The sequence below is a fragment of the Amaranthus tricolor genome, chromosome 11, assembly GCF_026212465.1.
Source record: "Amaranthus tricolor cultivar Red isolate AtriRed21 chromosome 11, ASM2621246v1, whole genome shotgun sequence".
Taxonomy (NCBI): domain Eukaryota; kingdom Viridiplantae; phylum Streptophyta; class Magnoliopsida; order Caryophyllales; family Amaranthaceae; genus Amaranthus; species Amaranthus tricolor.
The window spans coordinates 23,107,750-23,121,748 of record NC_080057.1 but is presented as its reverse complement, the minus strand read 5'-3'; the positions used below and the strand labels follow the sequence as shown (position 1 = coordinate 23,121,748).

The following is a 13,999-nucleotide window of genomic DNA, read 5'->3' as shown; positions in this document are numbered from 1 at the left end:
ATATATATATATATATATATATATATATATATATATATATACTCAATGTAATTTAAAGTCACGAAAATAAAATTAAAAGTCATTTATTAGACTGGTAAATGGACTTTATTTTTTGTTGATCAAATATGGCACGACACGACATTTTTCCCAACATAACTTGACACAAGGGACAATAGACACGATATTTGGACGATCCATCATAGCATGAGTTCAATATTGGTTAAAAAATACACATATTTGCAAATAAGTAAGTACAATATTCATCTTTTGATTTTGATTTTTAACAAACATCTTATTTGTATGCCAACTATAAGCGGAACAGAATATGTGCTTACCCTCCGACAAGTACATAGAAAAGTAAAGTGCATAGTATAGTATATAGAGGATAAGACTAATCATCATCAAACCCTATAATGATTAATACTTTACTCCAAATCAGTATATAAGATATCACGAGACTTTAATTATAAGTTTCAATTGATAGTTGAGATTCTTTAACATGATCTAAAGATGACGAGCATCCAAATCTTCAAGTCCAGCACTAGCAAGTTTATTAACAAGAGCAAGAGCATTACTAGTAATATAACTAACATTTTGAACCTTATTACAAACCTTAACAATACTCTTATTTCTTATTTTAGCACCATCAAACCCATTAAGACAAGTGTCCTCATCAGTTAAAGCAGCACTTAACCAAGTCAAAACATCCCCAACTTGATCATTAAACTCCCCAAAACTTAACCTTCTTAACACGCTAAGTGATTTATAAAGATTATCTAGTGTATCTTGTATACACTCTACACAATCACTTAATGCTGTCCTAACTTTTTTACCTTTAACATGATTGCGTATTTTGACTTTATAGAGGTATTTTGACACATATTTTACCTCAGAAATTGTGACGGATACGCCGACCCGGGCCCACTTATGTGGGCTCTTTTTGGCCTTATTGGAGTAGGAAGCTAAGGATTTGATACATAAGTCTTGGTATCTTGTTACTTTACATGCTTCTTCAACATAATTTTCAGCATTCATAACAGTAGGGTATTGTGCAGTTGTGATGATGAAGCCAAGTAGGAATGAAAATATGGTGAATGATTTTGTTGGGTTTTGGATCATTTTTATTGTATTTTTTGGATTTATTTTTGGGTTTTGAGGAAAATTAGAAGGGGGTTATTTGGTTATGAAAGAAATAAAAAGAAATAAGCTAAGGGTGTCTCATGTTTGTACTAGTAGAAAGAAAAAGGGAAGTGTGACTTGTGAGAGTAATTAATTGGAGTTGGAAGTGATAAGAAAAGAGGGATGGCCTTGGATTTCTCATGAACTTGTTTGGTATGTCAATGAGCATCAATGCAATTTCTATCTCCTCATTAAAAACATCACAGTGCTTTGATATAGTGCATGTGTACTTCAAACACTTTTTTTGAACAATCCAACTAAAATGTTCAACCTGAATGGTCTATTTGATAATTAATTGTTGGTTAGAGTTATTAACCAAAGTTTTTAGCTGGTTGAAAATATAGGCTAATAAGTGCTGGTTGAATATATAAGCTAATAAGTGAAGGTGTTTGGTAAAACTTTATTGTTAGCTGTTGGGTGTTTATTGGAGAAAAAATTAATAAAAAAGTCAAAGTCAATGAAAAAAGTTATTTTTTATAATTTTTTACTTTTACTTAAAAACTTTTTAAAAAGAAATTTTCATAAAAAATATTGCTGAGTAATGTTTTATTTGTCGAACATCCCCTTATTATAGAAGTACTTTCTTAGTTTTCGTGAAATTACTAGATCTTCAAATGGCAGAAAGATTAAAAAAGTTGTAAGGACATTAAAAGTGCATGAATAATATAAAATAAAAATAAAATATATTTATTTAAGTTTAATAATGCGGTAAAAACATTTTCATAAAAAAAAATTACAAAATTATAATCGCGGACCAAAAATATTTATAGTAAAACAATGGTAACACAAGTATTTATTAGTGTTAAAAATAAAATAAAATAAAAAAGAAAGTCAAGTATTGCTATTTTTTGCTGTCTATAGACTATAGGCCACACATTGGCAAGTAGTAACGCTTCAAATATATGGGCATTTTGCGTGATTTGCCCCAAAAACATATGTTCATACTTCATACTACTACTACTCATTATTTTAGAAAAAGGAAAATTGTATTTAATGCATAATGTTTAATTCAATTTAATTGATAATTAGTGATTCATTTATTAGTCACCTATTTGAAAAGGAAAATTATGTATTTTCGACTCAAATTTATCTATAATTTAATTATAAATTATTGGATTATAACTTTTAATTCTGACTTATAATAATGGTTATTTGTGTAAAATTTAATTATTTTCTCCTAAGTCCTACTCTTATTATTATTCAAGTGAAAAACGAGGGATAAATTATTTAATATAAAGTGAAAAAAACTATTCAATAGTGAGCTAAAAGAGGTTCATTCATTACCTATCATTGCCTTGATTCACATGAACTTTCATAGAGTCTATCCTTACTTTGTAATGGGGTGATAAATGAGTAATGAGTGGCTTCAAGTAGGTTTTAACTACACACCATCAACAATAATCACAAAAAAAAAGCAAAAAATATTGCCCATATAGTCACTGTGTTAAAATAAGCAAAACATCTTAAATTAAAACTAGTTGTGAGACGTTTTATTTTGAAAGTGTGAGAGTGTCCGTAATCTTATCCTGAGAAAAATTTGTAAATGAATAAAATTTTAAATTTTAAAAATTATTTATGTCTATAATTTTAATTAATGTATTTAAAAAAATATTGTATAAAAAATATACAATTATGAGCTTTGTTATTTTATTTGAATGTACATGTTTCATCATAATAATCATAATCATCAATACTAATAAAAGAACTGAAAAATAACACATGACGACTTCTTAAAATTTTGCCAAATGTGTTAATTTAATATGACTATAATTGATTGCGTGAGAATTTATTTTCCTAAATAAATTTAAAGTTTAATCATGTAATGTATTTTTGTATGGTTTAATTTATTATATAATTCTATTTACCTAACTTAGAATATAATAAGTTCAATGTAATAAAAGTAAAGGTATGTGTTCAATAAATAATTTTAATAAACGTTAGTAACTTTTTGATTTAAAAAAGTCATGTATTCGACCAGTAAATCTTATAACGATAATATATATGTGCATCATTATTTAAAATTATTTTTTTTATTTATATTCTGTACTAACAAGTTCGTGCATTGTCCTAGTTTCTATGTTGGTATGGATTAAAAATAGACGTTAATAATCTTCAATATTAATTAATCTCTAATAATCCCAATTCCCATCTAAAAGAGGTTTAATTTATTATTCCCATTCAACCGCCGGCAAAACCAAGAAATTAACGAAGAAAATCATCGGAGGGAGAGGAGAGGAGAGATAAGGTGAAAGAAATGATGAGAACAGAGGTTCTAAAAGCCTATAGACAGATTCTCAAAGCCACTCGAAAATCGTTTGCAGGAGATTCCCAGATGCTTAAAGCTTCTGCCATGGAAGTTCGTACCAAATTTGAAGAGAATCGAAGCGTCGCTTCTGAATCCGACATTCAAAGGCTTATTGACGATGCTTACACAGCTGCTCAGTTCATTTCTACCAACATCGTCCAAGCCAAGCTCAATGACCGTGGTTCTTATGGTAATTTCTTTCTTATATAACTAGATTGCCCACCACGTGTTTGTTTAATTGTCTGAATGAAAATGTGAGAATATTGATGAATTATGTAACTAGTTGAAAATTTTCTTTTTGGGTTGTTTGATTGCATAAATATCTATATTGGGTTCAGTTAAAGCAAATCCCAAATTTTCAATGTATGGAGATGGTTTGATGCTCACACCATGGCATGCTCTACTCTATGGAGGATGATGAGGGGTGTGCATTTGATGTTTGGAACTTTGGTTGAAGGCTTGGTTGAAGCAAAAAGAGAGCTTCTTGAAGGGCACCTTGAACAAGGTAAGGAGGTGTATAAGGTGTGCTTTAAACGACGCCAGGAGTTGTGCAAGGGGTGCCTTGATCGTGGCAAGGCGTCAACAACTTCCAGTAGCATTCGAAAGTGAGTGCTCGTTCGAGCACTCTAATCCATGCCCATATTCGCGTTTCCATTTTAGCTGGAGGCTTAAGGGATACGTGTTATGTTTGTCCTAGGATTATTACATTGGTGTAGGGGCCTATATGTATACCTAAATCATCATTGGAATGAGTGAGGGAGGAGCTAATATATAGGAGCAAATAGGGTTAGAAAAACCTTGAATGTTTTCTTGTATTTGATAAGTGGTTTCTATTAAAGGTAGTAACATCAATTGAACTGAAGTTATACGCACTCTGTCCCTATTTACAACTCTCAATGTGTCAAACTCACGAAGACAGAGGAAGTAGCTATTAGCAATGTTGAAACAAAGCTTCAAACTTTATCAAACAAGATATACATTAGTAAATGAGGCTGAATTTAAAACTATGAATTTGGAGGAGCTAGAGTATAGACAACACAAACAAGAGGAGAGGGGATTGTAATTTTGGTTCTAGAGTTTGGGAATGCCCTTTATCCAGCAGATTGTTTACTGGCATTCATGTTGCCAGGTTTATTAACATTCTGCTTTCTGTTAAAATTATGATGTTTTGGAAATAAATAATTATTGTTTTTTCTAGAATTTTTTTTAGTGTGGTTATATTGGTCATGAGTCTCGAATCTAGCAACTAATAGAACCTAGTGAATGAGCTGACTGATATCATGCTGAGAATAAAAATCTAAAATTGCATGGATAAAGTATTTAAAAAGTGAAATCCTCTCTATCTAATATGCCTCTTAGAAACCTCATTCAAGTGCAGGTTTAGGATCCCTTGTGTGTTGCTCTTGTGCTTTATATTAGAACTAAGAAGTTACAACAAAGGGTGGTAGCTGCTTGAATGAATTCTTCCCACTCTTACACCTAGAGAGAATAAAGGACAAGTTTTTTGATAAATTGATCAGTTCATTTCCAGAAGAACTGTCCCCGTCTTACTTCACCAGTTGAAAGGCACCTTTATAGGGAGATAGCTTATGAAGTGAATAAAAATAGCATTTATGTGATTATGCCGCTTCATCACAAAGTGGTTTGTATGTTATATTGCTAAATTCATTGCTTCTGTGATATTGTTCTAGCACTTGAGGCACCACTTGAAAGTGATGGAACCATCAATTGCAAAAGCTAACACTTCCTGTGTCTTTTTTAAGTTTCTACATCTTGACTATGTGCTATTGTATATTCTGTTTTCAGCCAAACCTCCCATTCCCAATTGGCTTAGAATGTGCAATGAAGCTTTACCGAACCATAACCTTATCCTCGTCCTCATGTAAATACAATAGTGCATTAGAGGGTGTGCAATTAGGAAATACGAAGGCTATTCATAACATCTATTGAAGGTTTACTCCTGATTTTCATCTCTGGTCAATTTAGCTCAAGGACAATTGTTTCCATCTAAAAGAAGTGAATTTTACTCTATAGTCTTATCGTCTTAACTCAAGAACAGTATAGCTCTATCTGGATAAACCTGCTTGTTATTTCAACATCCGATCATCTAAAAGAAGTAACAGAATTTTTACGAAAATAGTGATGACGGTGATGTCCAAACGTCTGGTAGAGAATTGTTCTCCGTGGTGGAGATTCTGTGTTACCGTGGTAGGTGGTTCTGTGTGCTTCGGAACTATTAGCTTTGAAGAGATACAATCGTACGTGCAATGGACTAAATTATCCATGTAATATTTAGTTTTTCCAAGTATCAAGAATTTGAATCCATCTTTTCATCCTTTAACTGGTTTACACAGAATTGTTCCTTGCTATTACAAAATTGTATTTCATTGTGAGCCGTATTTAACATAGTATGATAATGTGTTGCAGAAATGAAACCAAGTAAAGAACACGCTGGTGCAACTTTGGAGGTTCCATCAGAAGAGATTTTAAAGAATTGAGATTATAATGAACACAGCATTCGCTTTTACTGCATTGGATTTCTCGGGTAATCTGTACCATCAGCTTGAACATTTTTACAATCGTACGTGCAATGGACTAAATTATCCATGTAATAATTCCATGGAGGCTCGCATACTGTTTTTTTAATGTTTTTTTAATCTGAGTTTTTAACAATCTAAGGACCAGGAGAGTAGGAGGAGGTTCAGCAGTAAGCTGTTCAGTGAATTGTTTTCAGGGTTCCTGATATGTCCTTAACGAAGAACAAAAGAGTGATTCTCTCCTATCAAGAAAACATCAGTGATTCTTCTTTCCTGTTAAGAACCTTGAAAGGAAATTCTACTTCACTTTGATACTCTCTTTGGAAAAGAATTGCAAAAAGAAATTAGGTCATGGTGGTAACTTTGAAGTTAACACTGATACTCTTTTGTTCTAATATATTACACCATTTCTATTTTGGATATGATTCGGTACAATTACACCATTTCTATTTCGGATATGATTCGCTACAATTACTCTATGTTTTATCTTTTATTTCTTAAGATATCACTACCTCAAGAAAAATTACATACGACAGACCAAATGGATTTGCAACACCTCAAAGTTGGCTCTCATAGATAGAATCTAAAAAGTCATATATATACACATCCTTGTAAAAACAAAAATATCATTTATGATATTTAAGAATATTAAATAAAAAAGTGAGAAAAAAATGAATTTAAACTGATGGAGAAATTTTGAAAATGAACAAAATTAAAAAGTATAAAAACTATAAGGTGAACATGAAAGACAGAGAAAGGTAACTACAAGTTTAGCAAATGTATTTCCTAATTCCACTCAAGTAAACATACAAAAAATTTTGTAACCTGCAACTCGGCAATGTTCACTCTCCGGCTGTTTTCAGCAAACTATTCTTCCTCGTCTTCCCCATCGTCCTCGTCCTCGTCGCTTTCCCCTTCTAATCCTTCGTCTTCTTCATTTTTCTCGTCAGATCTCACTTTACCATTGTTTTCTATTTTAGACCAAAACAGATATGATTGAATGGTAAGATACTTTTTTTTGAATAAAACCCCGATCTTCATTAAATTAAATCAAGAGAAGCCAAGGTAATAAGACCTTGAGGGAGAGGATTCATATATTTTTTCATATGTATACCCCGTGTCCCATCTCACTAATATAAGCAACAGTATTACCATTTCTACGAACATGGTTGTATCTAAAGTCAATAAACAAGTCCTTATAAAATGCACACCTTAACAAGGAGGGAAATATCGGTTTGGTTTTACAACGTTACAGCATGGTTGATGCGATGCGACGCGGTTTTGCGTTTGCTCTATGAAGCAGATAGAAATATTAAAAAGAAGACCCGTAATTCTAATTTAAAAACACCTATTTATCGACACCAATAAATGCTCATGCAGTGCTGAGCTACGTTTCAACTGCGAGCTATTTCCTTGTCCTTCGTTCACTAGTGAAACTTGCAGCACCACCTCAATTTATTTCTGTATCAAGGAGTTTTACTTGATTCGAGCAGGTAACCTCAAATTAATTCTGATTCAATGAGCTTTACTCATAAAGCCTCCTCTCAAATTACGACAGTGCCTAAAGCCTTAAAATCATGGGCCAACTACATGAACTGATAATCTATCTTCTGTGGTAGTCCGCAAAATTCTCTTCTCCATCTACTTGATCACTTCTATCTAGATGGTTTCTTGCAAAAGCAAATCGTCATATATATTGGGCTAGGCATGTTCAGCTTAAAATTGTTTCTTTTATCCAATTCTATTGACTGGTCAAATTACAAAGGCAAAAAATATGAGAACAAAACAAGACACTTGCAGCAGAAACAAGATTCACTTACCATTGATACTGAACAGCACTTGACCAGTACACAGTCCCTCCTCAATTTTGATCAGTTCAAGAGTCATCCTTGGTCCAATCTCTTGAAGTTTAACAGCACTTTTCGTAGATGCATGGTTGACTCTACCAAGATCACTCATGAGGTTGACAGTTGCAGCTTCTTCATCAGCTTCACTTTCAGATCCATAACCAGTCCTATATAAATTCACAGCATATTGAAGAAGAAATGAATATTAAAGCAGAATGTATGTATATTACAATGATTTTTCTCTCTTTATAGAGGGGGGGAAGACGATGAGTGATTGGCTGTTTAAAAAACTTCAAGTTCCAAAACTCTTGGCAATGAACATGAAGCTATAACCAATCACAAAGCCATGAGCACAATAACCCCTCAACCAACTGAAACTTTTATCTTTTTTTAGGTTTCATTCTTCAATCAGTCTAAATATTTAAATGTTGGAATTTAATCTAAGGTAATGTTAATAAAAGAAATTTAAATTTTTATTTCAACATCTAAAAAAAGTGGCCTATGGAGTCAGAATGCATACTATGTCCTCAGTACTGTATAGAACAATACAAGTCATTACTAACAGCTAAGTATAAAAAAAAAGATATTCTATATGGTAAGCACTAACTATTGCAAAAGGCGAGCGGTAGCAATTTTAAAATTTTTTCCACAAAATAGCTCTCAACTCTCGGAAAATGAACTATAGTGACATTATGAAGGTAAAAACGTTTAATTTCCGTTAAGTTTTGATAGAAGTCATAAATGCCCCTAATAAATCCCAAATGTAAAGCCCAACTTAACGGAAATTAAACTTAACGGAAATGTCATTGTAGTTAATTTTCCAAGAGTTGAGTGCTATTTTGCGGAAAACATTTGGGATTTATTAGAGGCATTTATGACTTTTACCAAAACTTCACGGAAATTAAACATTTTTACATCCATAATGTTACCGTAGTTAATTTTCCAAGAGTTGAGTGCTATTTTTGTGGAAAAAACTTTAAGAATTATTATCACTCGCCTTTTGCCATAGTTGGTGCTTACTATATAGGATATCCAAAAAAAATACAGTTAAATTAGTCAGAAACATAGATACATGGAACGTGGAATGTAGCCACGTTTCGCGACCCCGGAACGTCAGTCCCTAATCACCACGAAATGCGACCCAAATCACTCAAGGTGAGTAGGTGACGTCTTGGTGTAGAAGACTTTTTTAAAGATATTTTGGGTTTTATTTACAAATTAAAGAGAAAAAGGGATAAAAAAAAAATGAGATGAAACCTAGAAATCTAAAAAAATTCCACTTGAAAATAATTTCTTAAAAGTAAAAAAAACCATTTTAATTTAATTTTTTTTTCAATTATATATTTTATACATAATATATCTCGTACCCAATCGTTCCCGAGTCAATCTAGGTTGCGTTTCGTGTTCCTGTTCCCGTTCTCGTTCCCCGTTCCAAACCGAATGTAACTTCCAGGTAACAATGGTTAGAAACCTAGAAGAGTGCAATAGAGTTGAATTACAAACTTGAGTACGGAATGAAGTAACCAATATTTAAGCCAAAATTGCAGAAAGAAATCAAACGTTAGGAAGGAAGGGAAAGAGAAAATGTGACCATTATTACCTGGTAACAAAATCACTCACATCCTGCAGGTTTCTTAAATCAGGCACCTGATGATTCTGCACAAATTTTCTTATCCTCCGTGACACACCAACAGGTTGTAATCTTATAGAATAATGCCGGAAATCTATAAGTTTAGTTTCTTTGTTATAATTCATCAATACTATTCTCTGACAGAGACAAAGTTTTACCTGTAAAGTATTAGGAATCAAATTAGTCCAAAATAATATAGTCCGAGTTACTTGGTGATTCCAAAAAATGACATGCTTTGTTGTTGCAAAAATATAACTTACTGTATTAACATCAATAGTAGGGAACATGTGCTGAAACATTCTAGTTGTCAGAGTTAAATGTTCCTCTCCAGTGCCAAAGCCGGATAAAACAAGCTGCCACAATTAATCAAACGTTAGAAAAAAAGATCAATAACGTATCATAAAAGAAAAATAACAAGGGCCTTAATCCAAGAGGAAGCTGACAAATTACTCTAACAAAAATGATGTTCTTTTCAACACACAGCCCCTTAGCTTAACTCCTTTGAACTTATCTTATTACATCAAAGGACCAGATACTAACTTACTAAACCAGAATTATTATATTTTAGTGTGTAATATGTGTACATTGTTAAGCATAGGATTCAGCTTGGCTTAAATGAAAATTCTGAGTTCTGACCAAAATATTACACCAAGGTGTTTCACTTAGGTATAAGAGGAAATTTTACCACAATGCCGTTAGACCAGCAGCATTATATGGGTTGAGCTTTCAAAAGAGATCATTGCAGAAATACGAGAATAGTTGAAACGTGCAAGTCAAGATGGAAAAGTGGATATAACATAGATGATAAAATCCGAAATGAAGACAAAATAAAGGGTCTTACTTCTTAGAGTGATGCAATCGTAGATATTGATTACAAAATGAGATAAAACCGTTTTGAATGGTTTGGTCATGCGAAAATAGAAAAATGCATTAGTTAGAAAAGTGGAAGAATGAACTTTAACGTGCTTGGAAGAAAAGAGGTAGGTAGAAGATCACAAGGATGACAATTTTCATAAGTTAAAAATGATATGCAGAATTGGGATTTGTGGGAGCATATGACAATACATAGAAATGAAGAGAAGAAGAAAATATACGTGGATGATCATTGAATGGAATAATTAGGTATAGATTAGGTATAGATCAGTTTTAGATAGGATCAAATAAAGTAAACTCTTTTTTAGCAATGATCTCTTACGTTAATTTGTTTTGGTTCATGTAGCCAACCCCATATTATTGGAAATAAGGCTTTGGCATCGTTGCTATAAGTGTAAATTAAAATTGCCAACCTTATCGAATATTCTAACCTTTGTTCAAAGTTTGAACTTATTAGACCTAAATTTTCTTCTTATACATTATTGGAGCAGAGATGTTTTTCTTATACCTTACAAAATTACTGAAAATTTAACAGCATAAAAAATATATAAAGCAAAGTTTTTACCACAAAAAATCCAACGCTGAAATGTCAAGAAGAACAAGACAATTAATCTATAAGTAGAGAAGCCACAGTATTATACGGTCCAGTCTTAGGATTATAAACATCAAAACATCTCAAAGAAGAGAGAAAAAAAAAAAACTAATCAGATAATATGGACTCACCAATGGAGAATTTTTGAAAAGATCTTGTGGACATCGAGGCCGCAACTGAGATTGAGCAACATCCACAGCTAATGAGTATTTGTGGATTTTAAATGTAAGAGTTGGACCCTGTGGGATCTTTGCAACTCTCAAAAATGGCGCAGTATGGGTTTTAGACAATATCAGGAAATGAGTTACGCCCATAGGTCCAGCAACATTCAAAAAGTCCTTGATATTGTTCCTCTTTTTTTCCTGAATTACAGAACAACTAAATAAATAAATAAGAACCCACGATTGCATCATCACATAAACTGGAATCCAGGAAAAATAATTAGAAACTGGAGTCTGAAGACTCCCGAAAAAATAGTTTTTAGTACGAATTACCCAAAAGAAACGACCCAAATAGAATATAAAGAAGAATACAATGAAGAAACAGAAGATCAATGGACTGAATAATAATACTTCCCGTATTCTTGTTATTAAACTGTTACAATATACAAGATACAGAGGATCTTTCGAGTGGTCCCAAACTCCTATGTGAATTATTCACCCAAAACATACAAGCATACCCACAATAGAAGACCCTCAACTATAAATATACAAGACTCTAAGAATAAACCACCTAATAAAAGTGAAAGACTACTAATAGTAAAAAGTCAATAATGCCTTTGGACCCTTCGACCCAATTCGTAACATACTAGTATACTACTGTGATACATGGCACCAAAGTAGTTCAAAAATCAAATACTTTTTAATTCAGAAGCATGGACATGCTCCCTTGCCCAGGGATAAGATCCATAGCAATGGAAAGCCATACTAGTAACTTTTACACTCGCACCGGAAAGTGAATGACCAATGAAAAATTAAGAAACTTTGCCTCCACCGAGGAAAGGACAGTTCAATAAGTACTCCATTATCAGATTCTAAAATCTTGAATGATGCTATAGCTCAACAACCTATGGCCCCTGTGGAAATAAAATTTTCAAAACTCCATAGAACTAGATACATCATTAGCTTTGTTAATTAATAAATGATCATCAAATAAGCAAGATGTTTCAAATTTATTCTTTTAGCATTAACTTTTACGGTTTAATTGCACTCAATCATCAAACAAAGTAAAAGAAGTAACTAATAAGTAATAACATTTGCCTTGATTGAATTATCATCAAACAAATCAACCCATGAGTTCTAAAAGCAACTGCCATAGCCAGCTTACTATTTTAAAGCTTAATGGCACTAAATTCTTTCATTTCCATCCAATTACTCTAAAATAACATTTTCATACATACCCGTGCAAGGATCTAGAACCGGGCATGCCTAGTCATTTGATTGAAAACCTTATGAAATTGAATTGTGCAATACTCACAAAAGAATGGTAGCTCAGTTGATTCAACAAACATGCAAGATGAATAGTCGACGCACTCAATACTAATATCCTAGACTTGCCCTAGTTGGACCTCTCACATATAGTTCTCATTAAACAAGAGTTACGAAAGGAAGGCAAAAAGAATGAAACCTTGAGCTTAAGGGCAGTATAAGGAAGCATCAATTTCCTCAAATCCATTTCAAGTTGTCGTAAAGAAGAAGGAAGCTTTGTTCTAGAGAATACAAAATTTTGGGGTATCTTCTTCCCAGTAACTTGATCAACAGTAGGAAGCTGCTTGTTTTTCAAATTCGACTTAACAACTATCTTGCTCCTTTTCCTCTGATAATCCAAAAACCCATTAACATAAATGCGTTAATAGAAGAAATAAACTGTGATACCATTTATAAAACCAAATTAAGTAGAGTTAGGGTTTGATGGCTTACATTTCGAAATCGAGCCATGTAAGTATAAGCTAGATGAATATGACTGAGTACCTGTTATCAAGTAATATACTAGAATAGAAAGGTAGAATTTTAGCGTTAATTGAGTAAATTAAGCAAGGGAAAAGCTGATAAAAACTAGAAGATACAGGAAAAAAAATCCAAAAGGCGAAATTGGACTCACAAAGTGTAAATGAAATAATGAATGTAAGAGAATTGAAAAGAAAAACAACAATGGAGATTGAAGAATAAAGAAGACGCCAATAGTAGCGGCAATTGTTCTTTAGTCTTCACAATTCGGCCAGCCCCTACTTTTATTATTTCTTTAGTACCGTCTCACCATGAGTTGAACTCATCTCACGGTGAAACTCTATTTTACAGTCAGACGGTCTCATACAAGTAAGTTCATTTCTCTAAGTGATCACTTTAAAATTATAATTAAGGTTATAACTGATAACTTTAAAACTATAAAAAGTCATCACTTTAAAAATAAATGTATATTGGGTCAACCCAATTAAAATGATCTCACCTTGAGATCGTCTCATATGAGAATTGGTGATTATTTATGTATTTTCTTGTTCGCCCGGTTGAAAACGGACAAAAACCCTATGTTAGCAGCTTTTTTTATTCTAATATTTATTAATTTTATTTTAAAAAAATATAAAAAGTAATTCGCAAAAGCTCTAACTTATATTGTAGTTGCAAATCATCTTTTTAATTTAACTTTTGTATTTAGAATTTTCTTATTATATAAGATAGGCCGAATGAAGGATAATTGAATGAAAATGAAACACAGAACCTTCATAAAAAGTGGTATTTGCTCTTCAAGATCTAATTCTTATATTTAGAAAAGTATATAAAAAATTTAACTATTAAATTAACATGGCAAAAGTCATTAGAAAAGTGACAAAGGAGACTTTGGGGGTGTCGTCGGGTAAACCAAAAGTGTTCAAAGAGTCATGGTGGTGGAACGAAGGGTGGAAAAGAAAATAAAAGATAAAAACAAGAGATTTAAGGAACTTATGGCATGCACGGAAGAAGAGGATAAGATTGAAAAGAGAGAGCTATAAAGAAGCAAAGCAGGCGGCAAAGAAAGCGGTTACAGAGGCAAAAAACCGTG

The 13,999-nt window shown here is 32.5% G+C and overlaps 3 protein-coding genes across 4 annotated transcripts; 1 reads left to right on the top strand and 2 right to left on the bottom strand.

Annotated features, from left to right (window-relative positions):
• Positions 1–55: 55 nt before the first annotated feature.
• On the bottom strand, positions 56–1,233 carry LOC130827468 (pectinesterase inhibitor 6). The gene has a single exon (XM_057693199.1). The coding sequence runs from the start codon at positions 1,117–1,119 to the stop codon at positions 505–507; it is 615 nt and encodes a 204-aa protein (XP_057549182.1). The 5' UTR covers positions 1,120–1,233; the 3' UTR covers positions 56–504.
• A 2,036-nt stretch (positions 1,234–3,269) lies between these two features.
• LOC130827467 (mitochondrial zinc maintenance protein 1, mitochondrial) lies at positions 3,270–6,443 on the top strand. Its single transcript, XM_057693198.1, has 2 exons — positions 3,270–3,674; positions 5,912–6,443. The coding sequence occupies exons 1-2, from the start codon at positions 3,434–3,436 to the stop codon at positions 5,980–5,982; spliced, it is 312 nt and encodes a 103-aa protein (XP_057549181.1). The 5' UTR covers positions 3,270–3,433; the 3' UTR covers positions 5,983–6,443.
• A 122-nt stretch (positions 6,444–6,565) lies between these two features.
• On the bottom strand, positions 6,566–13,177 carry LOC130827465 (peter Pan-like protein). 2 transcript variants are annotated; one of them, XM_057693196.1, is made up of 8 exons: positions 13,064–13,177; positions 12,883–12,951; positions 12,590–12,778; positions 11,095–11,325; positions 9,759–9,851; positions 9,469–9,656; positions 7,842–8,035; positions 6,566–6,992 (listed from the first exon to the last, which is right to left on the bottom strand). In XM_057693196.1, the coding sequence occupies exons 2-8, from the start codon at positions 12,898–12,900 to the stop codon at positions 6,889–6,891; spliced, it is 1,017 nt and encodes a 338-aa protein (XP_057549179.1). In that variant the 5' UTR covers positions 12,901–12,951; positions 13,064–13,177; the 3' UTR covers positions 6,566–6,888. The 2 variants fall into 2 exon arrangements, with proteins under 2 accessions (XP_057549179.1, XP_057549180.1); XM_057693197.1 differs by lacking the exon at positions 6,566–6,992 and adding an exon at positions 9,236–9,339.
• Positions 13,178–13,999: the final 822 nt, after the last annotated feature.